Source organism: Vipera berus, assembly GCF_964194415.1.
Source record: "Vipera berus genome assembly, chromosome: 2".
In the NCBI taxonomy this organism is placed as follows: domain Eukaryota; kingdom Metazoa; phylum Chordata; class Lepidosauria; order Squamata; family Viperidae; genus Vipera; species Vipera berus.
The window spans coordinates 144,687,813-144,715,432 of NC_138203.1; the positions used below are offsets into that span (position 1 = coordinate 144,687,813).

Genomic DNA, 27,620 nt, shown 5'->3' on the forward strand with positions numbered 1-27,620 from the left:
GGGTCCTCATTTTACCTACCTCGGAAGGATGGAAGGCTGAGTCAACCTTGAGCCTGGTGGGACGCGAACCTGCACTAATTGCAGGCAGCTGGTGTTACTTAAGGAGGCATTAGCCCACTGCTCCACCAAGGTTCTTATTGTTATTGTTGTTGTTGTTGTTGTTGTTGTTGTTGTTGTTGTTATTATTTTTTTTTTATTATTATTATTATTATTATTATTATTATTATTATTATTATTATTATTATTATTATTATTATTAACATGCTTAAAACCATTCATATAAAATGAATATCCCAAAACTTGATCTGCCTCTTGGATCTGTCCTACAGTCAGTCAGTTCCATTCCAGCTCAGTTATTGCCCCATTGTTCTCCTACCTGTATAAAGTTTTTGTCCAAAAACTTTTAGTCCCGACACTTTCTTTATTCTTTTCCATTTTGCCCTTGAGGTTTGTTGTCCCTTTTCCTCCTCTCAGAGGCATCATTGCCATCGCTAGCCCCACAAAATCAGGTAATGCTTCTGCTGTTCACCTTCTCCCTGGCCGTCTCAGCCGGACTAGCCTCGGCCTGTTCTCTTTCTCCTCCATCCCCAGCACTGATGCATGCTGTTGTCTTCGGCAATGTAACGGCCATCATTCAGCGCATGTATGCTCGGCGCTTCCTCTATCACAGCCGTACACGTGACCTGCGCGACTACATCCGTATTCATCGGATCCCTCCACCGCTAAAGCAGCGCATGCTGGAATACTTCCAAGCCACCTGGAGTGCCAGCAATGGGATTGATACGCGGGAGGTGAGAACCAGCCCTGGCAAGGGCAAGACCTGGGCAGGAAAAGTGGACAAGGTAGAGGATTCTACCCAGGGCCACCTGAATCTTCTGAGAGAGCAGCTGGGGAGGCACTAGATGTCCTGCTTGATGCATTGGATTACAGCTCCCATCATTCCTAGCTAAGCAAAGCGGATGGGTATGCTGATAGGTGTGACCAGAGTCGTAGCCCAGTGCGTTTGGGGCATGCCAGATCAGAGAAAGCTTGAGTGGCCACTAGAGCATGATCTGTGCACCGTGCCTTCCAAAGAGAAAGTGTAGGAGTTCATCCGTTCCGTCAAAGCTACGCAAATAATGGGAGACCTCTAGGCCAGTTCCTTCCTTTCCACCCACCTTGCCCTTAAGCAGCCTTCCAGAATTATTGTAAAGGCCAAGGTTTGGCTGGGAAATTACCTCGAAGTTCCTGGAAGAAAAGCAGAGTCGAAGGTCAGGAGGCTGACAAATGAGTAGAAGAAATAAGCCACATTTGTCTCAGCTGTGAAAGTGAAGAGACAGGTAGCCCAGCCAGTGGGAGAAATAAAGCAAAACAGAAAAGCACAGTATACATATACAGACTGCTTTGTTAACAAAGAGGTGTGTGTGCTCCTCTTCCATCTCACTGAAATTGGTCTCGTCCTGTACACAATATTTGCTTTAACTGTAAACCTTCTGTCCACTATTTATCACTCTGTTGTTATACAGGTAGTCCTAGACCAGGGGTCGGCAACCTCGGCTCTTTTATGACTCGTGGACTTCAACTCCCAGAATTCCTGAGCCAGCTATGCTGGCTCAGGAATTCTGGGAGTTGAAGTCCACGAGTCATAAAAGAGCCGAGGTTGCCGACCCCTGTCCTAGACTTAACAACTGTTCATTTAGCAACAGTTCAAAATTACAACACGGGGGGGGGGAAACACTTACAACCGATCTACGCACTTAACAATCATTGCAACATCCCCATGGTCACATGATCAACATTTGGGCTATTGTGGCAACCTGCATGTATTTACGAAGTTTGCAGCATCCCAGAATCCTGTGATTGCGATTTGCAACTGTCCCAGATGATTTCTGACAAGCAAAATGGGGAGAGGTGAATTTGCTTAGTAACCGTATGATTCACTTAACAACGGCAATGGTTTATTTAATGACCTGGCCAAAAAAAAAAAAGTTCACAAAATCGGTCGCGACTCATTTATCAGCAGAAATTCTGGTCCCAATTGTGCTCGTAAGTCGAGGACTACCTGTATTTTCATGAATGGAATTTGCCCATCAGAATTGGGGCTTTGGGGTGGGGAGGACACATGGAGAGCAACGCCTGTCTTAACTTCAGGTAAGCAAGGCCATCTGCCTAGCCATCTCGGCGATATGTGACCACAAAACAGGAAATGGTGGAAACATTAAAATGTGGTGTAGAAATGATTAAAATAAAGCAATGCTTCCCTCTGAAAGCTTGGCCCATATGTTTCGATACTGTTTCTGCTGGGCTGGATAGCAGATAATGAGCTGACCTGGCCAAGGGATGTTTTTTCAGCCTCCCCTCTAGGTGAGGAGAACTTGTTCTTGCAGTAATAAAAATTAGAAGCCAAATTCTATTGATTACAGAACTGATATTCCTTTGGGCACTGGATTCCCTGCCCAAAGCCAATTCTACACTTGTTCTAGATGCCAGCTAGAACTTTTTACATCCTTTTATCTGTTCAGGATGGAATGAAACAGCAACCCCATTTTACACCAGTGTTTCGCTTTTCCTCCACGAAGTTCCGAAATGTTTCCAGAAACTTATTGTTACTGTTATTTTAGCTTTTGGAGACAATTGACAGCCCTCTAATATGACTGGAGAGTTTGATACAGCCTTCTCTAGTTCTCACCGCTGAGGCTTGCATTCACACACACACACACACACACACACACACACACAAAAATGTCTAGTAGCCTTTTAAAACGTGATCATCAGCCAGTAAAGCCTTTTTGTGGAGTTGAGTTCTAGAGGCTATGAATCAGAGCGGTTGTGAAAATTGGGGGCATTAGAAATGATGTCAGATCACCGTTCTGTCCAAGAAGCCCCTTTGCTGGTTATCCTGAGGGCAGCTCCTTCAACTCATTTCCAACTGATTCTCTTTTTTTTGTTTGTGGCCTTGAGAAGCCTCACAGAATCATAGGGCTGGAAGGGACCTTGGAGGTCTTCTAGTCCAACCCCCTGCCCAAGGCAGGAGTCGCTTACACCACCTCAGACAAAGGCAGCCTCCCGGGTCCCCGAGGGAGAGGAGGCCTTCTAACCCTGCTGCTGTGCCTTCTTTCTCACCAGTTGCTGCATAGCCTCCCGGATGAGCTGCGTGCCGATATTGCACTGCATCTTCACAAGGAACTGCTACAATTGCCCCTCTTCGAGGGGGCCAGCCGGGGCTGCCGGCGGTCCCTTTCGCTCAGTGTCCGGACCTCTTTCTGCACGCCTGGGGAATACCTGATCCGGCAGGGAGACGCGCTCCAGGGTCTCTATCTGATCTGTTCTGGCTCCATGGAGGTGCTGAAAGATGGCACCGTGCTTGCCATCCTCGGTAGCGCATGCTTCTCTTTCAGCCCTTGCTCTTTCCCCCTTTCCCGTGTTGTAAGGCTGGGAGACTGGGAAGTTTCAAAAGGTTGGCTGGATTCGGAAACCCTCGCCCACTCGAGCTTGGTGAACATCACACAAGTCACCGTGTCCCCACATCTTGGTTGGTCCATGCTAATAAAACCATATTCCAGCTTCATCTTATAGCCTGTTTCTCACCACAGTTAAAACAGTGGCCGTTCCCATGACACAATGAACCACGAATTACCCATCCCATTTAGCCGAGAATTGAAATATGGTTTGTGAATCCAGGTGTAACGGGAGAAGTTTTGCACGCAGAAAAAGGTTTCTGTATTGAGAATAAGGTGGGAATAGAGGCTGGAGCTTTCAGTTTGAGGTGCTTGTTTCTCTCCCCCCCCCTCCCATGCAATAAGACTTGAAATGATTTTGCCTTTTATTATTGTTTTTTAAACGAACTCTTTCCAAGAGCACTGCCCCACTTTCTTTGTTCTATATGCTATCCAGCTCATCCCGATGCTGCTTTCCATTTGAGGCTTCCAGTGAGCCTCTTTCCAGAATAAGAGCGGGAAACTGGGTTGCACAGCTACTGCCAAACCATCTCTGGGGCTTCCATTTTGTTCCCCTTTTGACGAAGGATTCACCTTTAGCTCTTTTCCTTTCAGGGAAGGGGGACCTGATTGGTTGCCACATCTCATCCAAGGAAGAAGGGGTCCAGGCCAATGCGGATGTGCGGGGCCTCACCTACTGTGACCTGCAATGCCTGAGTTTGCCTGGCCTGCTGGCTAGTCTGGAGCTCTATCCGGAATTCGCCAGCAAATTCCGCCGTGAACTTCCCTGTGACCTCAGCTACAACCTGGGTAGAGGCAGCGTCTTCCAGGTGAGTGGAGCAGGGTGATAGGGAGAAATCCTTGTCACTGGTGGGTAGCAATTGCCTGTTCTGTACCAGCCTGCTACCGGCCCTGCAGAAAAGGCAGGGACAACCCCTTTTACAAGAAGGCAAGAGGCTGAAACTAAGCCTGCCAAATTTATGGATACAAAAGCAAACAGAACAAGACACGAACCATGAAACAGGAGCTATTCAAGCGGTTGCCTTCAGCAAACCAGCCCTCCCACGCATTCCCCTTTTATACAGTTCAGGGCGTGGCTTCTCTCTGCCTCCTTCCGAGGTGCCCCATTGCCTTCCTCTGTTTACTCCTGATTGACTGCCTCCTGCGTCGGGCGTCCTTGAACAGGGCCAGCTGTGGGTCATCTTTATCCACGCTGTCAGGCTCACACAGCTGGGTCTGCGTCGTGACCAGGTGGGAGGGGCCTGGCTGAGGGCTCTCATCAGCAAGCTCTCCAAAACCCTCAGCAACCTCTCCAACACCCCCCTCCTCCTCTGAGTCGTCCGACCCAACTGCCGAACCCACAGGCTGACCCTGAATCACAACATTGCCACTGCCACATTCTGGGTGCAGTAGTGATTCACTCAGTTTTTGTGCCAGCTCTCTGGCGGTAAATCCAATTACAAATTATTATTCATCGTATGGCACATCCACGTCACATTTCAATAAAAAAAACAAGAGAGATGAAAATACGAAACATGAAATCTAAAATCTAAAATATTATAAACATGTCTAGATTACTGATAAAATTGTTTGCTTCATTAGTCACAGACAGGAAATCAGCCAAGTCTCCGTTATAGGCTTTATTTTGGCACTCTGATACTGTACGTTGGATATCCAATCCAATTACAAAATGCAATCTGGGAGAACAAGAGTCAAATCGCAAAAACAGCTGGTTTACTTGAAATTAGTAAAAGATAATATATATCTGCACAGAGCCAACGCAGAACCCACAAAGGCTAGCAGAGAATAACTCTGTAGCATGCTTTTCTTGGGCTTCCAACTTGCCATTAAAAAGAAAGGAGTAGCTATACAGCTGGGTAGGTCTTCGGTTTATGCTCCAGAGTCGCTCAATGTCAACAAGAAAATTTTGGGGAGATCTACTGACCAATCCAAATCTTAACCCACTTAGGTGGGCTTGGGGAAACTGGTGAGAATGGCCTTCCATGCCTTTCCAGCTATTCTAATGCACCAGTTTGAATTGTATCCCACCTTTGCTCAGGAACTTTTGACAGCCGTGAGTAGCTTGTGCAGGACGTCCCTCCGATGCTGTTAATTCCTAATATTTATACGAACTATTCCAGACTCAAACCTGCCCTTAGGCGAAGAGAAAAAAAATCAAGCGGATTCTGAATCCTTATGGCAATCGTTTCTAAAAACCAGAGAGGGGGGTGGGGATGTGGGGAGGAACTGGCAAAGAGAATCGTTTGCCAATGAGAGGGATAACTCAATGGGAGGAATATATACTGCTCAAAAATAAAATAAACGGAACACTTAAACAACACAATGTCCTGTATTTAATAGTAGGATGTCTTATTTTGTGTTCCCTTTATTTTTTTGAGCAGTGTATTTTACACCTTTGGATAGTCGATTTCCCGATTCTAGAGAGAAAGGCAGCTGAAATGGGAAAGGCAAAGGGTTCCTTCACTGTCTCCCTCCACCACAGGCAGAGTCGCCGTCACCGAGCAGCCACGAACCTGCCACTTTGCTTTCAGTGGTGAAGGACACAGAGATTTCATTCCCTCCACGCCGCAGAATGCCCTGCTTCCCTACACAGATAGAGGACGAGCCTTCTAGCCCCTTGCTCCCCAAGTCTTCTGGGGGCCACAGCCAGCTGCCCTCACGGTCAGGAATTCCACGCCACGCGGCCTCCGAAACTTCCTCGCGTCCTACAGCCCTGAGGCTGCACAGCCTGCCCTGCAGCGGCCCTCCGGATCTCAGCCCCAGGTAAGGCCCCAGGATGCAAAGGAGGTGCGGGCCAGCTTTGGGAATGGGGGCACTACTAGGAAGCCCCATCGAAATGTCCTTCCCCACGCTGGCAGCCAGAGGCTACTGTTGAAGCACAGATCCTCCACGTGCTTTCTCTTTTCTGACACGCTTGCTGGTTTTTCACCCCTTCTTTAAGAGTCGTAGACGGAATCGAGGATGGGTCCAGTTCGGACAAGCCTATTTTCAATTTCCGCCTTGGCCCATCGGGACCGGATTACAGCAGTCCTTCCCCTGGAACAGGTAACATTTGGCATCGTGCGGGGAAGGGATCATCAAGGGGTTGATTAAGAAACAGAGCACTTGAAGGCTGAATCTGTGGCCTTCGTCAGTTTGTTCCGCTTTTTTTCCTCTTCCAGACAGTGGCCTGCTCACTATCCCTCCCGAGTTATCTGGCGCAGACACCATCGAGAAACTGCGCCAGGCGGTAAGGCTTTTTTTAACCTCAAATGATCAGTCTGTACATTTGATAGCATTACTCTTACCACCCTTGATCTCTAATAAGTTAAGGACGTGTGTCTGCCTGCCATGAGCAGCCTGCTCAAAAACAGCCTTGTATATAGACAGCCTTGTGGACTCCCAACTCCCAAAATTCCTCAGCCAGCAATGCTGGCTGGAGAATTCTGGGAGTTGAAGTCCTCAGGTCTTAAGTTGCCAAGGTTGCTTTGGAGAGATGTTTACCTGGAGCATCCCTGCTTTTTGTTCAGCAGGGAAGCAGACTACATGTGAGCAGGCTGCCCTTGGAAATCTCAAAACAGTGGTCTAGAAAATATTCTCTACAGAGAACGGTGGATTTAAACGATTTTCTGGAAACACAGACTCATGATTTACCTTTTGAGTAGTCTTACTTACCGTATATAATTTATCTCATACCATACATACATACATACGCCAGAGTGCTTAAGTAAAAACTATATTCGTCACCTTTTAAAAACTAAAAGCAGATTTTTTAAAAATGCAATAAGCATCCAAGACTGACAAAATGGTTTGCTCGCGATTTTCCTAAATTCTAAGAATGAAGGCGACCTGGCCTTTGGAGCTAGGGTATTCCTGAATGACGAGGTCATCATAGAAAGAAAAAAAGACTTGCTTCCAAGCCCTCCCTCCCTCTCTCCCCTCCCCCCAGTTATCACTTCCTGAGCCGATTGTGGGATAAGAGTGTTGTATGCAGACAAGGCAGCCATGAAGACAAACATGGGCTCAAGCCTTAAGAGAACTTAATTGGTCAAAAACAGCCCTTTGATTTGTAGGGTGGAGAGGCTTGGCTTTGGTGGGTTTCTGGGCAGTCTTCAAAGGCAGGTCCAAACTGGACAAACGCTTCCCTGCTGCTGATCAAGATGAAAGTCGTGTATCGGAAGCCACCAAGTGCGGATTTGTCCCAAAGGTGCTTTTTCAAAAAGCCGCTGGGCTTTCTTTGTGTTATGACCCAGGTGGTGAAGACAATGCAGGCCTCCAAAGAGTTCTTTATTTCTCTTACAACAGTGGCCCTCCAACAACCGATAAGGCTCCACCCTCACCCTACCCTGAAGGCAGCCACCCTCAGTCCCCCCCAAAACAACAGCCCTTGTAGTACCAAGAAAGCCCCCAGAGTAGGAGCATGCTCACAGGGGCAAGGTCCCCCTGGGGCTCCAAGTCCAATCCACCAGGCAGGGCCCAGGCACAAGACCAGGGCAGTCCTCAGGACGAGAAACAGGTCCCAGAAAAGACACAGTCCCAAAGCCCCGGTGAAGCAAAGGCCACCAGAGAAGGGCGAGGCCCAAAACGAAATGCGAAGAGCAATCTTCCAAGCGAGGCAAGGCAAACAGCAACAGGCACGAGTAAAAGCCACACCCCAGTCCAAAGCCTTTGAAGAGTTTACTTCATGCTACCAGTATTTCTTTGGGACGAGCCCACCCCCCCCCCAACCCCCCACCCCACAAAGTCCAAGATCAAACCGTTCAATGGGCAAAAACGGGTGCGAGAAAAAGTATAGCACTTCCTCCTTTTCTCCCCAGCTTCCTGATTGGTCCTGTATGTTTCCAGAGGCCTAGTGGTCTATCGCCAGAACTCCTAAAATTCCGCGCGTTTACAGTAGTTGGAAAAGCAATTCTGTCATCGGGGAGGGCTCCAGTCTTAAGTAAAAAGGCAAGCAAATGACCTCCTTTCCCTTGCATCATTTCCCAGGTGGCTGAGCTGTCCGGGCAAGTTCAGCAAATGCGGGAGGGCCTGCACTCTTTGCGCCAGGCGGTCCAGCTCTTCCTTCTCTCCCAGACACCAGCCCAGCAGCGAGTCGACCCGCCTGCCTCTTTCCCCCACTCAGATGCTCCTACTACGCCTCTGCTGAGCCCCCTCATGGTCGACACGGGACTTTCGCCAGCTTTCTGCTCCCACAGCGCACCACCGGCACCTTGCCCTAATGGAGCCTGTGGCAGAGTACAGTGGATGTGGGCCCCTTCAGCCGGGCAGAGCTCCCCCTGGCCTGGCACATTTTGGACCCTGGGACGCCGAGCAAGGGATTCTGAGGCGGGAGTGCTTTCACCCTCTGGTCACGGTCCCAAGGACCAAGGGAACAACACACCGATGCCAAACCCGAGCCAAAGAGAGCGCTCTGTGCCCCAAGCTTGCTCCGCCACAGATCCAGCATGCCGTACAAGCTCTCCAGAAATCAAACTTTCTAGGACTCAAGACTGTGATTCCTCCAGCCTTGAGATGGTGCTGATTGGTGCTGGGGACGATGGTTCTACATGCAGTGGGCCCTGCTGGATAGAGGAAGAAGGGACAGGGATATGAGTGCGCTGAGCACAACCGATTACACAAAGATCAGGCCCTGGGATTTTTCTGTCCTGGGAATATCAAGGATTAGCCCTTATCTTATGGGACCGGATGCTCTCCCATATTAGGGGACAGAGAATGCAACAGAGAAAGGCCACAATCAGCTCTTCCAAAGTCGAGAGAGAGAGAGAGAGAGTTGCAATTGTCCTTATGATGGAGACAGAAGAAAAAGACAGCAAATGCCACAAAACACCCTGGGACAGCAAAGGCACCTTTTGTCTCGACAAAAGTAGATAACTGCAAGCTGCTGTAAGAGTTTCTACTGTCAAAAGCCAAACCTGGTCCATCTGAGTGGTTATGTGGGCTAGGGAATACATCCATGCATCACAGCTTGAAATATGCAAACGTACCCATATTTGTACATGATTCCATTTTAGACAACCTTCCTTCAGGCAGCTGCATTGTTAAGACATTGCTGGGGAGATAGTGAGTGGAATGGGAGTGGAAAGTCCCCCCCCCCGAGCATGTAATTTTCAAATGGGAAGGCAGGTCCAAGACTATCCCCAGCCCTATGTAAGACTGGAGCTGAGCACCCTTTTTATAAAATAAAAAGTATGTTTTGAACTCTGATTGCTTACTTTATGAACTGCTGTTGCTCAGGTGTTGTCCTTCTGAGGCTCGTGAGCAACCTTTCCCATGCTAAATCACGGCACGTAGAACCACTACCGAAGTTAAATGAAAATCATAAACTTCAGTTATAAAATGTACGGAAAAAGAAGATTCGGCAATAAACTTCGCCGCCAGTTCAATTCAGGCCACTAGCCAGTCTGCACTGTTGCACAAGAAATTTTAATGGACACAAAAGCTAGTTTTTTAAAAGGTAGCAATGCAAAGGCTGCACTTTAAATAATTAGATTTGCTTCCATTTTTTTTGCCATTGCTTTTAAAACCCCAATCAAAACTATGACTGACAACTGGTAAGCTTATTCTACCCCACAGTTACAGGCAAGGATATGCTTGCACCGAGGAGGCACATGCCAAAAGCTAAAATAGCTCATTAGTCTGTCAACACCCCTGATAAGTAGTAATATTGTACCACATAGAGATATAGGAACAGATGGACCTCTATTTTTATAACCAACCTTACTTGGAATAAATCTGTTTTGTTTTTTCATACACGAGGAACTGAGATTCTAGTGGACAATACCTGAAAAACTGACATCTAAAAATGACACTAACATGGTGCCGATGAGAGGACTGATAACTATTATATTAGCTCGACATTGGCTCTCCCCACGTCCACTCCTGAAAAATCTCGTCACTCTGTTCCCAAAGACAGTCAAGCACAATAGTCAATAGAAGCAGGAAGCCGTTTCTCGCCCAAGCCAGGGTACTCAGCAAAGGGCTTCCGTTAGCCACTGTTTTCAGCCCGCCTCTCTTAACCCCACCCACCCCTTCTCTCTCCGGTGGTCGAGTGTGTGCACACGCACGAAACAAAGAGTTCCTCTATGCTAAAAGAAAAGGCCCAGGATGGCTTTTTGTCCGAGCCTCAAAGGAGGCAAACTGGAGGAAGCTGCATTAGCAGCAAAGGAAATAGCAGTTCCCGCTGGAGGAAGGAGTGGGGTCGTCTGGGTTGATCCAAGCCTCAGGGCTGGGCAATTTTGGCAGCTTCTGCCTTGATAAGGGCAATCAAATCTTGGTTGATGAGGAAAACAAAGCGCAAGCTGGCAATCTAGAAAAAAAGAGGGAAGGAGGGAGAATAGAATTCAATCAGTTGATTTGTACAGATTCTGCTTTCATGCCCAGTTAAGACATGAGCCACCTTGAGAAGTTTTTCTCCCGGTGTGGAGATCTTCCATGGCAGCTAACTAGAAGGTTCTTAGGCTAAAGTGACTCATGTGTCCTCCTTCCTGGCCAGGAGGGAACATGAGCTGCCCCCCCCCATTTAAGGCCACCTCCCCATCTGAGAGCCACAGTCCCAGCCCCTCTGAAGGTGCCACACTGATGGAGGCTGTTAGCCTCTGGGCTCAACTGAGTCCATGCAGAGAGGCTGTAAGCATGGGGTAGACCCACTGCTAATTTGCCCCGGCTATTGTTACTAAATGTATAGCAACATTTGTATTCTGGCCACTTCAAGTTAATTCTAAGCCATTCAATGTTTAAACAATACACAGGTAAAGCAGAACGATAGCAGCCAACGTAAAGATCCCAGTACTTTAGTACAGTAAGTCCACAAAAGCATGTTAAAATTAACACAAGAATAAAAATTACAGATTCGGCAAAAATTGGCAAGAAATGCTCTCGAATTTAACCCGAGCTCTAATTTCCCACCCTCTAAGAAGAAAACATTAGTGATCAAGAGTGATTGGCACATCCCTACAGGCAAGGAGACAACAGCTAACTCCCACGTTTTCTGCTACAGAGCACAGCCAGCCCCTGCTCACCTCGACCACAGAGTTATTGCTGAGTTTCCACTTGCTGCCACAAAGGACTGGCCGCCCATCAACATAAATGGGCCGTCGGCCTTCATTCGCCAAGAAAAAGTCCCCGTTGTTCTTCAGCTTGATGACACCTGTGTGCATTTGGGAAGAGATTAAGGTGACTTGGACTTCTCCCCAGGAGGAAGAGAGCAAGGCCATGAGGGAAGGTAACTGGGTCCTAAGCCACATGAATTTAGGCCACAGCCACCGGGGTACTTACTGCCTTTAGAGGACATGCTGACCTTTCTTGAGAAAGAGTTACCTTCAAACGTTAAAGAGGCAATCTCCCACTCAGAGAAGGCTCTCAAACTATGCAGCCTGAAGAAAGGCCGCTGGATACAGGTAGTCCTCGACTTACAAAGTTATGACAGACATTCCGCCCCCCCACACACACACACACACCTCAAAAGCTACTTTGTGACCCGATTTCAAAGTTCTGACAGATACGCGCCGATCTACCCAGTCATGTGATTGCATCTTGGGTTCTTGGCAACCAGCTCACCTTTATGGCCACCCGTAGCATCCCGTGGTCATGTGACTGTGGGTTTTGATGCTTTTGCCAGGTTGCGACGTTTACGTCCCGTTTCTGACAAAAAAACGCCCGTTGGATAAAATGGATTTGCTTAGGCACGGCGTTCACTTAACGGCGTTCACTTAATGACCACCAAAAAAAACCACCCCCAAAAAACATCAGCTCAAGTCGTGCCTCAACTTACAACGGTAATTCCATTCTCAGGCACGGTCGTAAATCGAGGACTACCTGAATGTACTTTTTCACATGCGGATAATAAATGTATGAGGAAAAACTGCAGAGCTGGCTAGGGGTTCACAGGATTCCAACAAATGCCTCAGACTTCATAGGGTCATCAGGATGGGCAAACGATCATCTTACTTTTGCACTGCTTTCAAATTTTAAAAACAGCTGTTTCTCCTGGCCAAAAAAAATTCCCAGGCATCTTACACAGTGAAGCCAGTGTATCAGGAACCACGAACAAGACTCTGGGATCTGGTTCCTGATAGTAATACTATCTTACCATGGCTGTACACATCTCGCTCAAAAGTTGTTTTTTTTCCAGTAATTCAGAGGCAAGAATTAATTCCGGTACCTTGTTTGCGGGAGATTTTCCAAGCAGGGCCTTCCAGTGCCAGATCTACATCAATCTGGTTGTCTTTGGTGGCTCTGCCAAGTGTGATCTACAAAAGGAAATTAGATTAAAAAAAATAATCACTTGGCACAGCAAGCATAGCAGGGTTTTTGCTGGCATCAGCGATCAAAATGAATCAGGTGAACTGACCCAATACATTTGTTTCTGATTATGCAAAAGCTGACTTTTCTAAAAGTCCAGATGATGGCATGGAGACAAGCTAAGTGAAAGAAAAAAAAGCGAAGTTCATCACAGGATTGAAAAAATTACGCTAAGAAACGCGGGTTCTCAGCTTTTCACTTTGTCACAAAGTAAATTACGTATTAAGAGTGTAACAGTAAAGGAATGGAAATCAGAACCAATGTTAAATTCTCCGCTCCAGTGCCAGCATGATGTTATCTTCCACTGCCTGGAAAGAGAATAATAATAATAAAAAAATACCAGTACCTCTTGAATTAAAAAACTGTTCTTCTCTCAAAATGTTCTCACTGAAATAGCCCAGAGTCTTCAACCTTTCAGAACAAACAGGTAGGCTGTGTGCCTCAAAATCAAATGCAGCTCGATTCTGGGTAGCTAATTTGTACTATTGGAAAAAATGGTTCCACTTCCTCTCCTCGATCCAAGCCGGTAAGAAGTTCACCTCCTTAGAGTTTTGGGCCCGGCTGAAATGAAAGATGGAACTCACCTCCCGGGAGCGCATGAGGTAGCGGACCATCCGTCCACGCAGCACAGCCAAGGTCTGGTTATCAAAATCAGGGGAGCTCATTCCTAGGAAGAAGAAAAAGAGAGAAAATAGGTGGGCAAAGGTTTTGGAAAATGGGGCCGGCCCTTTTGCAACCTTGGCAAGAGAAAAGCGTCTAGCGGCTAAGGGCTGCATTTGGCATGTAAGTTTAATAAACAAATAAATAAATCGTGCTTGGGCGTTATTTATACCAGCCGTCTCCCCAATCTTTCCGGCTCCGCGGACTGGCAGTGGGGGGGGAGGGGGAAGGAGATGACTTTCACCTGCCCAACCTAATCCCGCGCATGTGCAAGTGGAGCTTCACGTGTTTCGCCCACCGCTTGCGTGGATCTGTTCCCAAAGGGGCCGCAAGGCCGGTACCAGCCCACGGATCGGGGTTTAGGGGAAACCCCCTCCCCGATTTATACCACTTCCGTTATCCAAGCTTGGCTTCCAGCTAAGTCCTTTCAAGATTCTCTGGCTGCTCTTTCCACAGCAAGGAGGCCTCTGCAGCCTTTTCTCACCTGTTATACTGTCCACCAGCACTTGCCATTTGTGCAGCTCTTGCTCCAGCTGCCGAATCTCACGCTTCTGCCTCCGGTCCGCCATAGTCAGTTCTGCAAGGAGGAAGGCAACCACCACGGAGAGCGTATGTTTCATAGAGGAAGTGCAATGGCATTATTTGATAACAAAGGCGAAGATAATTTGGGCTCCTAGAAATCCTGGGTTTGTTTCTTCCCCCACCCCCACCCCCCAAAAAATTCCCCTTCTTTACATTGCCCACCACCATTCGACCCTGGCAGCTCCTTCCTCCCCTTTTTTGCAGGGAATGATCAAGAACGTGACAGAAACCGACGGAAGAACACTAGCGTTCTTAAGCTCTCCTATCTCTCCAACAAGGCTTCTTCCATCTTTTGGCTCAGCTGCTGTCGGGCTTCTAACTTTGGAGGTTCTTACCAAAAGGAGGCAGGATGCCCTGTGGCCCTATTTCCTTGGACATCAAGCAAATACAAGTTCAGCCCTACTTTTCTTCCACAGCTTTCCAACACAGAATTAGCACTGCCCAGGGTTTTGACCGAACAGAGAATAGTCGGAACCACACAAAGCCGATAATGCAAAAACACAGCCATCTGAAGAGGAAGCTCCCATTCGGTCCATACATAGCTTCAGGTTATCAAACCAAATCTAAACTCACCGTGTTCCAACACTTCATCTGGTACATCTCTATAGGGAAAGGGGAAAAGGGTAGAGAAAAAGAGAGACGCAGGAGGTTAAGCAGACCACAGACCGCCCACTGATTACTCCAGTATCAGTCTGGCTTTTGCTCCTGTGCTACTGAAATTTCATTATTACAACCATTACAAGCACCTTGGGTCAGATTTAAGACTCTGCCACTGGTGCAATGCAGACAATTTCAAAAAGCAAACGACTACCGATTTCCAGCTGGAGTTTCCCAGGACAACCGGGATGCTGGCCGCAAAATGAATGAAAAATGAAAGGCACCGTACAGCAAAAGTGCTTTTTCCGGAGGCAACAGAAGGATGAGCAGTGAAACGTCTTCAAAAACAACAACAACAACAAGAAAGTTCAGTTGCCTCCTGAAAAAGCATCTTTGGGACAACCATGGCCTGGATGACTGAGAACTTAAATAGACGAAAGGCGCTGTAAAAGCTAGACAGTAACTGTCATCAGATCTAAGTTCTATTGCAACACAATTCCTGAATGTTCATTCATTCCTCTGTGGAAGGGAACAGGAGTGGCTTCAAACTGTCACTCTAAATACTGAATGGATGCTTGCCCACCCTAAACTCAGCCCAGCCACATTTTTTGGCACAATGCTCTATGGCTTCAATTGGGGGGGGGGGGGGGAGAGAAAGAGTTATCAACCAGCTTCTCTCTTACTTCAGCTTGCTGTCATCTATCATGTCTTCAGCATCTGAGAAGTTGAGCACTTGGTCTCCTTTGGGCAATGGCTGCACTGCAGAGAGGGCACATGGTAGTTTAGAATTCAGACCCCAAGCTTGGCCTCAGCCTCAGCCTCAGCCCAGGAACCAGCAGGCCGCCTTACCTGTTTGATCGTCCAGGAGGTAGTACTGCTTCATGAGCTGCCAATGGGTCTGCAAGACTTTGGCAGTGCGGGAAGGGTAGAAAACCTCCGGGTGTTTGTGCAGCAGATCCTGGAATGTATCCAAAGTAGGCTGGCTGGTCTAGGTGAACAGCAGAGAGGGAAAGCGGAAACTTTCCATTACACAGAGTGGCGTTTATTATCATTTTCACTACTAAGGGTCTTAATCAGGCTTAAATTTTAACTCAAGCTTCGGTTTCGTTTTTTGTGGGTTTTTTTTTTTACTAACTTTAGATTTCCCAAAAGACCACAGAAGTGAGATTTACAATGGTATCAGACCTAATCTGGCCTGAGACATTGTATGATGTGTATTAACTACAGAAACAAAGAATAACTCTCATTAAAAGCCTTTCTGGGCACTAAGAGGAGGAAATTGCCATGAGCTACTTCAGACATGTCAAACACAAGGCCCGGGGGGGGGCAGATCCGGCCCACAAAGTGGTTTCATGTGGCCCGCGAAGCCATCCTGGAAACAGTGAGGGAACGGCCCCCACTGCCTTGGCCCTGGCCCAGAGACCCTCCTCCTGCCAGAGACCCTCAGATCTGTCCCACTCCTGCCCAGGCCCCCATAGGCACCCTTGATGTGAACAATGTAGAGCTGGCCACGCCCACCCAGTAGGCCACACACACTCTAGCCACGCCCACCCAGTAGGCCACGCCCACCCTGGCCATACCCACCCGACCCCCTGAGGGCAACCGCAATGCTGATGCGGCCCTCAATGAAATTGAGTTTGACACCCCTGAGCTACAGGGAGCAAAAGCAGAACTTGTGAGGCCTTAACGACTGATACAAAAGGCCTCTCAGATACTCAAGTCTGCTTTGTGCCAGGGATACTAGGGCTGGGGGATATGACACCCAGAGGCATTGCTCCTTACCGATCCGACTTTGCTTAGCAGCTGTTCCTCTGCTTTGCTGAATAACACTTTGCTCTGCATTGATGCAATGGCTTCAGGATGCAGTTGCCTCATTGCTTGGCAAGACAGCCTGTAGGGAATGAAGGCAAAGGGACCAAAAATTCATGGGCTTCCCTGACTCAGTGGGGCTGTTGTCTCTCAAGAGTCTCCAGCAGCATTTGACCAGCAGGAAAAGAGGAAAAACAAAGCTACACACTGGGCCTCTTTTCTTAATACGTAAACAAATCCAATACATTTAAATCCCAAATAGTGGATCTACACGTCCTATCTTTTTCGAAGGAGGTATGTAAGGATTTTTCCACCTTTTAGAAAGCTATCCTGACGTTTACTCCAAGCAAATGCAAGATGACTTTTTCAGGAAAGGTTGGAGATGTCAAGAATAAACATTTCACGTTAATTCCAGCACTGATGAACCAGAAACTAGTTCTCTCAACTTAAAACCATCTTCCCTCTCGGTCATCTTGAAGAATTTTATTAGTTTTGTACTAGTAGGATTCCAGTCTTTAGGGCCACCTGATTAGAAAACCCTTCTTTACCCAATAAAATAATAAAATAAAATAAAATAAAATAAAATAAAATAATAAAATAAAATAAAATAAAATAATAAAATAAAATAAAATAAAATAATAAAATAAAATAAAATAAATAAAATAAAATAAAATAAAATAATAATAAAATAAAATAAAATAAAATAAAATAAAATAAAATAAAATAAAATAAAATAATAAAATAAAATAAAATAAAATAGGCACTGGGAAGCAGAACATCCAAATACCTTTTCCAATGGTCAGGAATCGTTATTCACCTCTACAATGAAGACATGCTGAACTAGGACCCAGATTGTTGGGGGGCAATAAGCTGACTTTGTAATAATGCCGCTTGGGGCCCCCCGAAAGCCCTAATAAGCAGGCATATACACAGAATGAAGGCTATTGCTAAGCACATTGGTTTGTGCTTTACATTGTAAGCCGCCCTGAGTCTTTGGAGAAGGGCGGGATATAAATGGGATTAAAATAAAAAATAAAAATAAATAAAACTAGAACAAACGTAACCGTATAAGAGCTGTAGAAGGAATGGATGAACTACAGGCAGGAATGTAACCAGTTCTGTCTCAGCTTCTCTTCCTCTTTCAGCTTGACTAGGCCTTCTGGATTTGTCCCGGACACTCTGCCTAGTAGGGAACCAGCTGACACAGCCATGCACCAGCAGGAGCCACGGCTGCAGAGGAAGCAGCCAGCAGGAGCACAGACGATAAGGGCACTGGCGCAAGCAGACCAGGCCTGCTGCGTGGAGACTCTTAATTCTCTGCTCCACTGGAACACACTGAGCTTGCTTCTTCCTCAAAGGAAGAGGAAACTTTCAACATCCCACTTGAAAGAATCGGATCAAGAAGTTAAGATAACATCCCTGGGGTATGGAAGAAAAGATCTTGGTTGGCAATGGCACCGGCAGCAAGCTGAAGGGACACCCAAACGATGACACAGAGGCAATTGCACCTATTTGTCATCTATTCTCCCTATCGACCAGCGTGAGAGGTGGCAGTCACCCCCTGCTTCCCAGCAGCTGTGAAACTGCAGATAAAGTGGGAGAAGGGATGGCAATCTTGATCATTTCCCCCCACACACACACACACCTAGCAATCAATGAATCCCCACTGGTTCAGGGGTTCGCTTTCCTAGCAAGAAAAGCTACGAGAGCAGCAGCACCAGCTATACTGAAAGGAATGGGGAAGGTTGACTCAGCCTTCCATCCTTCCCAGGTAGGTAAAATGAGGACCCAGATTGTTGGGGGCAATAAGCTGACTTTGTAATAATGCCACTTGGGGGGGCCCGAAAGCCCTAATAAGCAGGCATATACATAGAATGAAGGCTATTGCTAAGCACATTTGATTTGTGCTTTAGATTGTAAGCCGCCCTGAGTCTTCGGAGAAGGGCGGGATATAAATGGGATTTTTTAAAAAAAATGCTTGCCAGACATTATAATAATAAGAGTGGCAGAGAGAGAGAGAGAGAGAGACCCCTAATACATACTTTGCCACATACCTGGCCACGTGTAACCGTTTATTCCAAGACTCTGCTTGAAAGTAGAATCTATTCAGTCAAAACAACTCACTTCCAAATAAGAACACATAGCAGGGGTACCCAGTATTTCCTGCTCTGCAGACAGGCAGCAAGGGGGAAGGAGGGGATGGTTTCACGCACGGGCCTGCCGCTTGCACAAATGGCCATTGCCTGGTATCAGGCCGCAGACCGGGGGGGGGGGAGGGTTGGTGACCCCAGGTATGTAGGATCTCCACAAAGGAAAGTTCTCTGGAAACTAGACCAAAACACATTTGTCTTTCAGCACACCAGGACGCTTGCCTCCCCTCAGAGAGTGATCTGCTTCTAGTCCTCAGCTGGTAGTGAGGTCAGGTTGCCACCTGCCTCATCTTGGAAACGAAGAGAGTGAGAGGCCCCTCACCACAGCTCTGTTCTCCCCCTTTGAGAATCAGGACTGTGTGAATATGACCAAACTTACTTGGAAATCACAGGGTCGTAGAGGAGAGCGTACCACCGCTCCTGGATTTCTCGCAGATTAAAGCGACAGCTGAACTTTACTCCCAGATGCACAGAGGTCAGATCGTTGGTCTTCAGAGAGAAAGAGAAAGAGCTCTCAATTTTAGGGTGGGGGAAACACAAAAGAAAGAAAGAAAGAAAGAAAGAAAGAGAGAGAGAGAGAGAGAGAGAGAGAGAGAGAGAGAGAGAGAGAGAGAGAGAGAAAGAAAGAAAGAAAGAAAGAAAGAAAGAAAGAGAGAGAGAGAGAGAGAGAAAGAAAGAAAGAAAGAAAGAAAGAAAGAAAGAAAGAAAGAAAGAAAGAAAGAAAGAAAGAAAGAAAGAAAGAAAGAAAGAAAGATCTATACTGACTTCTAAGCACTTTGACCTTAAATGAAACAGAACCCACTGAAGGATAAAGCAATCAAAAACTGATTACAAAAAAATGCCGAGGAGGAATGGATGGCTTCAGAAAATTAATATACTTCTGCAGCTACAGTGGACTGAATCGGGCCACTGACCCACCAGCTTCAATACCGGCTAAGCAGGTCGTCCTCGACTTACTACCGTAATGGTACCTGCATTAAGCAAATGTGGCAGTTGTAAAGCGCATGCGTCAGTCAGTCCTAAAGCAAACCCACTGTTCACCATGGAGCATTTTTGCTGAAAACCAGAAGCCCCGGGTATTGGGGGGAAAAACATGGCAAAATACAATCGTGTGACACAAGACACTGCAAATGGCAGTAAATGCAGGCCAGATGCCAAGCACCCAACATGCGGTTACCCATTAGATCGGGGGGGGGGGTTGGTTTCCATCATAGCTTCGGTTGCTAAGCAACTGGTTGTAAGTTGAGGACTGCCTGTTCTGATAGAAGCACACATCAGAAAAATTCTGGAAGAGGGCGAGAATGGCCTCCAGACGTATTTTGAAAGGAACTGCTTAGGAGCCTCACGTAAGCTATTCTAGTTTTCTTGAGAGAAGAATGGCACCCAAAGGATTTAAATAGCCTTTCCTGAGCCACTATGGATAAACATCTGGAACAGGTGTTCTAAGCCCATTTCACTACCTGAAGCACAGCATTGATCAGTAACAGGTCATCGGTGGGTTTCCAGCGGCCCAAATCCTTGGTGACCTGCAAGGGCTGCTTGCTCTTCTTCATCCGTTTGGTCAGGCTGGGATTTGGAGCAGGGCTTGGCGTGACAGCGGTTGAGATGGACTTGGACACCTGGAGAGGCAGAGTGGGAAAGTGACACAGAATCACAAGAGACACAGCCATGAGGGAGGCCAAAACACTCCAGGCAGCTGAGTAATAAAATAACTAATGTTCACATCCTAGACTAGTGTTTCTTACAAGTGCAGTCCTAGGACCCCTGGATGGGGGAGAATCCCAAGAACTTCTCAGGGATTTGCAAATTCAAAATGATTTTCTAGCGCATGTTGAAAAATAATACAATATTAAAATCCCATTAAACAAATGTGAAAAGCGGGAGCGGCAGTGGGTGTAGTCAGAATTTTTAACACGGTCAAAAACAGCGATAAATATAACCCACACAAACAAAAGCTCTTTTGAAACCCTCCGTAATATTTAAAACGGGAAAGGTGTCCTGAGAGAAAAAAAGTTTAATAAACACCGCTCCAGGCAGAGAGAGACCAGTTCTAGGCAAGGCAGGCTGTGATGTTTTAAAAGTAAAAATGTTCCCCCGCACATGCGTGCTAGTCGTTTCCGACTCTAGAGGCCGGTGCTCATCTCCGTTTCAAAGCCGAAGAGCCAGTGCTTGTCCGAGGACGTCTCCGTGGTCATGTGGCCAGCATGACTAGACGCCAAAGGCGCACGGAACGCTGTTACCTTCCCACCGTAGTGGTCCCTATTTTTCTACTTGCATTCTTATGTGCTTTCGAACTGCTAGGTTGGCAGAAGCTGGGGCGAGTAACAGGCGCTCACTCTGTTACGCGGCACTCGGGATTCGACCCGCCAACTGCCAACCTTCTGATCAACAAGCTCAGCGTCCCAACCCACTGAGCCACCGCGTCCCTTGTTTTAAAAGTATGGCAGTCTAAACTTGGTTTACACCTCAGCATTCTTACCCAGTCTGAACACTCAAGGTAACCACCAGCCTTCAGTTAGTCTAATTGCCCATCTGAACTAGCTGCAGCATCTCTGTCAGGCTATACCAGGGGTAGGCAACCTCGGCTCTTTTATGACTCAAGGACTTCAACTCCCAGAACTCCTGAGTCAGCATAGCTGACTCAGGAATTCTGGGAGTTGAAGTCCATGAGTCATAAAAGAGCCAAGGTTGCCTACCCCTGGGCTATACTAACAGGGACAGTTTGACCTGTCATAGTCATCTTGACAGGTCCTCTGCTTGCCCTGCTCAGAGATCTATCATTGCAACGGAGCAAGCGATGGCAGGAATCGATCCAGGAAGTCTGGCCAGCTGTAGCAAGACTGAGGCGGCAGAAATAGGGCGAGAGAAAGAACAGGGAAGATTATTTCATCTACTCAAAAGAGTCTTCTGTAGGCCTTCAATTCAGAAGGCAAGCGAGGTGACAGGAAGCAGAAGCCCTTGGATTCCTCTTTTCCTATGAGGACACGGGAATCTAACTTTGCCTGGCAGGATTGGCTTATTCCACACGAAAGGGGATTTCAAACCAGCCCAGCTTTTAGAATGTATTGTCAGTTACAGAGAAACAAAAGAAGCTGCCTCTAAACAAACTGCCAGTCAGACTTACGAATGACAAAAAACCCCAAAGAACTAAAAGGTTGGGCGCCATTGTTTCTCAACACGTACCTATGTATTTAAGATATGCATGGAGGTTTTTGTCCTGGAATGTGGATTCAATAAAAGAGTCATAGTTAAGCTACGGTAAAACTGTCTTATGCGTGGCATGGAGAACAGTAAGGGGATTTCTGCAGGCCCTCTCTCAGTGAAACGCAATGAGGCAGATCAGCCACTGACTCACCTTCTTCTTTTCACTAGAAGATGGCTCACTGCCAGAGCAGCGTCCCGGCTCCACCCCGCTGGGGCCTTTGGCCCGGCTCGATGATTTGGCAAGGCTGCTTTCTACCAGCTCATCATCAAATTTCTTCCGCTTGATGAACCTAGAATGGTGAACATCCGCATTGCCATAATCTCAAGGAAACAGCTGTCCCCTTCACTACTTTCTTGAACAATAGCGAGTCATGGGCGACTTCAGTTGGACATGCTTTCACTCGACAGAAGCCTTTTAAGAAAAGTCTAAGCTATACGTCAATAGGGCATCATTGGTCATAATAAGTCAACCAGAATTTTAACAACCGTACTTTTGAAGGGGGGGGGGGTGTTTGCACAATATCCCCAGTCCCTAGGGCTAATTAATATGCAACCACATGCAACTATTTTATTGTCTCATTTTTGCGGTAATTAAGAGCAGCCGTTATTTCCAGTTAGCTCTAACAAGAACTTGAGACTAAGATGAATTGTTGGTGTAGAATTCTGGTTAGTACTGGCCGGAAGCAGTGACTGTTTCAGGTTAAAACAATGCATTTAATCATGGGAAACCTATCAGCTGTGGTTAAAAATCTGCATAGGGCAGGGTTAGGGTAGGCAACCTTGGCTCTTTTATGACTCGTGGACTTCAACTCCCAGAATTCTGGGAGTTGAGGTCCACGAGTCATAAAAGAGCCAAGGTTGCCTACCCTTGGCATAGGGTATGGGATAAAATACTCTGAGGGAAATTAATGCATTACATGAAGATGTCTCTGTAGTCAAAATGTTTGAGATATATTTTATAATTCATGTGCAAGTCTACAGGAACAGACCTTGTTCCTTAGGCCATTTGACCCCCATGAAATGTACTGGGGAAAAAAATCAAAAACTGTTTTCTAATCACCGAGAACATTACACAATTATTCTCTTTGCTTTTACAGCAATAGCATTAGCACTCAGACTTATATACCGCTTCACAGTGCTTTACAGCCCTCTCTAAGAGGTTTACAAAGTCAGCCTATCGCCCCCAACAATCTGGGTCCTCATTCTACCGACCTCGGAAGGATGGGAGGCTGAGTCAACCTTGAGCCAGTGAGAATCGAACTGCTGGCAACAGGCAGAATTAGCCTGCAATACTGCATTCTAACCACTGTACTACCATGGCTCAGTTTATGTGCTAGAAGAGAACAAATCTGGTCATTTCTGGTATATTTGGTGATTCCCAAGGTTCCATCCTTCCTTGAGTATCAAGAGAAACCACCAAGTTTGGCTGGACAACGAACATGAGACCACAGTTTGATCAGACAGCCTGTTGCCAACCTCCTGACTTAATTGGCGCAAATTAAGAGAAAGCAAAATGCTTTGGGATTGCTCCAAAAAGAGCGACTTCCATAGGTTTTCCTCAAACATCCTCAGAAAACAATGGCCACATTGCATCTGCATATGAAAGGAATCCAGCCCATCTGCCTATATTTTAGCGCTCGTTTCCAACAAGCACCGTACTTCTAAATTTTAAATTCTCAATTCTCCAAACTAAAGACGCCTTTGGAAAGCCAGGTGTCCTCCTTTCCCTGGATCACCTTCCCAACCACGTCCCATCGTAGTACCTGGATGAACTACGTCGTTTTGGAATGGCCCCCGATACTTGAGATGAGCTTCTCTTTTGTCCTGCTAGAGACTCTTCGTCTTCGGAGCGGCTAGCTGTACCCGACGCCATCAGTTTGGAATCCAAAGTGTCTGCCAAGAGACAGGAAGGCAGGTTTAGTGCTTAGCACCGACTAGTTCTGACTGGATCCCAAGCTGCAGCAATGTCTATTAGGTAGCTGATGCAGAGGGAAGCAAAGGAAAGAACTTTCGCGCAAACTGGTTATGGGTTCATCACTAACCAGCAGTCTCCGAAGTCTAAAAGAAATTGTATACTTGGAATATGTAACTTAAAAGCAAGTTAAGCACCCTCTATTATTCTAATGTATTTTTTGGCTTGGCAATATACTATTATTGATTTCAGGGGAAATTATTCTAAGCAGTGTGCTCCACGACTACAATTAGTATTGCACAGAAAACATTTTCCATCGTGACAGTTTTCAAGGAAGATCATAGTGGACATAACCACTTTGGTTACTGTTCTGCTTGACTGTTAAGAGCAGCTACAGGAAGTCCTTGTTTAGCAACCACAATTGGTTCTAGAGCAGAGGTCCCCAACCTTTTGGGCACCAGGGACCAGTTCTGTGGAGAGGGTTTTCCGTGGACTGGAGGGCGCGTGGTTTTGTCTGCTGCCTGCATCTCATGGATGGGGCTTTGCCTTTTTCTGCGGACCAGTTGCTGGCATGCCATGGCCCGGTGCCGGTCCATGGACCGGGAGTTGGGGACTCCTGTTCTAGAGACTCAGTCATTAGGTAAAGCGGTTGCTAAGTGAAAGTCACACGACTGCAATTGTGTTTACAATTTTATTTCAGCTTTCCTCTGCTTTACATTGACAAAAGGAGAAAACCCCAAATGGTCTGGTGAGCCAAACAGAACTCATTTCACAAGAAACGCAGGTAAAAGGGCAAATCTTATATTTTTTTTCCCCATTCCCTGCTCTTTGGAATGCCCAACCTGGCACTGAGATAATTAACGAAGAGAGAATGGATGTTTATATATACATTCATTGGAGAGGAAGCAATTACAAGAGAACACACAGCTAGGTACTCCTTGACTTACGACTGGTCACTTGGCAACCTTCAAAGTTGCAATGGACCCACTTTGGGACCACTTACAACCAGGATTTAAAATTCCACTAGTTGGGCTCTCCCCAACAGTCACGTGACTGCCACACAGTCGCATTTACAATTGTTTAAAGCACCCTATGGACACACATTTTACGAGGGTTTTTGCTGAAAACCTGCACTTACTTCCAATTTTCAACAAAACTGTGCCCGTAGGAACCATTGGTCACTTAACCAGTGTTTGCTTAACCACAGCAGCCACTTTACAACTGTCACAATATAAAACTGTGATGGGCAAGCTCCATTACAGTTGTATGTTGAGGATTACCTGTAACGCAGGCACACAATGGAGAATAAGCACTGAAAAAGAATGAACTAGATTTTTTGTTTGCCAGCTGACCAGGAACTGACCAGGTTAAAGAAAATCTTTAGTGTAAAACTGATTAGGGTGACCTCAGTATCAGGCAGGTGAGCTTGCTGTAGAGAAAAGCAGCTTAGGAAGATATAGGCAAGGAATATAAATCTTTGCATTCCCCACCATCCAGTCAGAACTGAAGAAGCATTTTGGATGAGAAGCGGAGAAGAAAATCAAGTTGCCTTCTGAAAAAGCACCTTTGGGACAACCATGACTTGGATGACCGAGAATCTCCAAAGACAAAATGAAAGAGTTCCACAAACACCATCTTGAGTTCTTAAAAAAGAAAAGAGTGATGCCCTTGAGTTACTCCTGGTGATTTCATGGATACATGAAGTTGTTCATATGTGAATGTTGTTTATTTGGCAACAGCATGAAAGCAAATATCTTCCAGGATATTTTTTCAATTTCCTGTTTTATTATTGGGACAGCTTTGAAACAGTCTACTAGTTTCCTATCCAAGTATTAACCACATTAAGCTTATTTCAATATCAATTTGTTGACTGATTTAATGAACAGTTGCTGCCACTTGCTGGATCAATTAGAAGTAAATATATCAAGCTCAGTTCCTGATGGGTACATGACTTTGTCCATGTTATTTCCTTGGCAGGAATACAGAAATGGTTTGTTGTTGCCTATTATTCAAGTTCTACAACTCTGAGATTTCTGGATAATCTCCTATCCACTCTGCTATAACTCCCAGAAGAAAACTAAGATGTATACATATTACTAACATGACACTATTACAGTTCTGGATCAAAAGGAATAGCAGATCCCAGCCCTACTTAAGCCACTGCTTCATTCCATGACTTAAAAAGAAATACAACAAAATAAACATAGATTTCAAGTAAATGTGATAGTGTGGTACAATGGTGAGTCACAATCTTTGCTCAGAACTTCAAATAAACTGATCTAGTTTTGGGTAATATTGGTGCAGCCTTCTTTAATCTGGAGCCCTCGAGATGTGTCAGACATCGATTTAGGTGATCAAAAATTATAGGAATTCATTGGGAGGACATCAGGTTAAGAAAAGGAGTGGTATGATGAAAACAGAAATCCAAAGTGAAGAATCTTGTTCAAAATTGGGCAGCCTTCCCTAATTTTATGCCTTCCAGGAGGTTGGCCTTATGGGAATTGTGATCCAACGTTTATTTACAAAACGAAAAACTACCTTAAAAAGGCAGAATCATGCACAATTAAGGAAACCATGCAAACAATGCGAATTCAATCAGCCCAAGCGAATCAGATTGATAGAATTTGGGGAAAAGAAGAAAAGAGCAAGAGTAGAGCGCTTGCGCAGTTCTAGCCTCTTCGCCTTTTTGCGCATGCGTCCCTAGTCCGCCTCGCTCGTTTGTTTCCTAGCCAAGAAGCGAAGCTGTTTTCTCTGCCTAATCTCAATAGACTCAAGATGTTATAAACTTAAAGTCTGTAGCGGCATTACCTCACCATTCCCGATCGTTACGATAACGACAACAACGACTCCCGCCTCTCTCCCCAACGTCCATATCGGAAACGCCAGAAAAATCCCAATAACTTCCGGGGGGGGGGAAGGAAAACGAGACAAGCGAAAGACCAGTTCCGGTTTATTGTCTCATGCCCGAGAGCCGAGTGGGGGAGCGGCCATCTTGGTTAAGGGCATCATTCCAGTGCTTCAACTTGTCCAGAAAACGTAGAAACCTCATTGCCCTCGCAAAGACTTTTTTCGGGCATCGCGATTTCAGTTTATGTCACTCGTTGCCTGATGTATTTGCACACCTTCTGATTGTCATGAAGTTTCGCTCTGCCCCTGGCTTTTAGATTAAAAAATCATTTTCTCAGACTGGAGGGGAAATATGAAATGGGATGGACAGACTGCAGACGGGACGGTGGCTTGAGTTGCTATAAGATGGATCAAATAAATCTACTCCAGTCTCGTTTTGGTTTGACAGCGCTGTACAACTGTTAGCATAAACTCGTGCTTCTTTCTCTTTGAATATTAGTTGCTGAGGAGAAATAACTGGATAGCACTTGCCTTGCTTTTGGGACTCCTCGAGAAAGTAGCAGTTGGGAGCCAGAAGACATGGCATTTAGTGAGTGTTTATGCATTATTTGGCATTAAACGGTCACTAAACCTCAGTCCTGGCATTGGGTGGAGGAAATGGCTGATTCTAGGATAATTGGAAGCAAGCTGTTTACATTTATAGCACAAACATAATTAGCCATCATAGCATCTGATTGTGTTAGATGGATCATTAAGTCTCGGAAATAGCGATTGTTAAGCAAGAAACGTGATTCTGAGTTACATTCATTTTATGTCAAGTGTTATAAAATCCTGTGTTAAAAGTTTGGGACACTGCAATTCATCCAGAGATTACAAGTAGCTGTCCTTTGGCCTGGGAGCAGTCTTCATGGTGTGGTAATTTGGGTACCATCTCAGTCTTAAAATGCCTTGGGTCAGTCTTTTTTCTTAATTATTGATTAATTAATTTAGAATTGATCTTGATTAAAAAAGAATACCGTGGTACTGTATAGCAGTTAGAGATGGTAGCGAAGATATTGATTCCACAGCAAGAACAGAAATGTTCCTGCTGTTTGTGGTGGTGTTAATGAAAAGCGGGTATAATTTATTATGAGTAAGAGTTAT

The 27,620-nt window shown here is 46.0% G+C and overlaps 2 protein-coding genes across 3 annotated transcripts in view; one reads left to right on the plus strand and one right to left on the minus strand.

The window, feature by feature from the left end:
* The window catches only part of KCNH3 (potassium voltage-gated channel subfamily H member 3), an 84,043-nt gene extending 74,445 nt beyond the window's left edge, over positions 1 to 9,598 (plus strand). The window contains exons 9-15 of the mRNA XM_081320903.1: positions 592 to 791; positions 3,106 to 3,355; positions 4,032 to 4,246; positions 5,920 to 6,200; positions 6,379 to 6,482; positions 6,599 to 6,666; positions 8,403 to 9,598. Coding sequence (XP_081177029.1) covers positions 592 to 791; positions 3,106 to 3,355; positions 4,032 to 4,246; positions 5,920 to 6,200; positions 6,379 to 6,482; positions 6,599 to 6,666; positions 8,403 to 9,008 — 1,724 coding nt within the window. The 3' untranslated portion in view covers positions 9,009 to 9,598. The remainder of the gene's footprint in view (positions 1 to 591; positions 792 to 3,105; positions 3,356 to 4,031; positions 4,247 to 5,919; positions 6,201 to 6,378; positions 6,483 to 6,598; positions 6,667 to 8,402) is intronic.
* A 222-nt stretch (positions 9,599 to 9,820) lies between these two features.
* Positions 9,821 to 26,515, minus strand: MCRS1 (microspherule protein 1). Of its 2 annotated transcripts, none has more exons than XM_081320906.1 (14): positions 26,439 to 26,515; positions 23,482 to 23,611; positions 21,870 to 22,008; positions 19,975 to 20,133; positions 18,894 to 19,003; positions 16,338 to 16,446; positions 15,405 to 15,543; positions 15,239 to 15,314; positions 14,532 to 14,560; positions 13,861 to 13,953; positions 13,301 to 13,383; positions 12,577 to 12,664; positions 11,435 to 11,562; positions 9,821 to 10,722 (listed from the first exon to the last, which is right to left on the minus strand). In XM_081320906.1, the coding sequence occupies exons 2-14, from the start codon at positions 23,589 to 23,591 to the stop codon at positions 10,636 to 10,638; spliced, it is 1,350 nt and encodes a 449-aa protein (XP_081177032.1). In that variant the 5' UTR covers positions 23,592 to 23,611; positions 26,439 to 26,515; the 3' UTR covers positions 9,821 to 10,635. The 2 variants fall into 2 exon arrangements, with proteins under 2 accessions (XP_081177032.1, XP_081177033.1); XM_081320907.1 differs by having other exon boundaries at positions 26,444 to 26,493.
* Between the last annotated feature and the right edge of the window lie 1,105 nt (positions 26,516 to 27,620).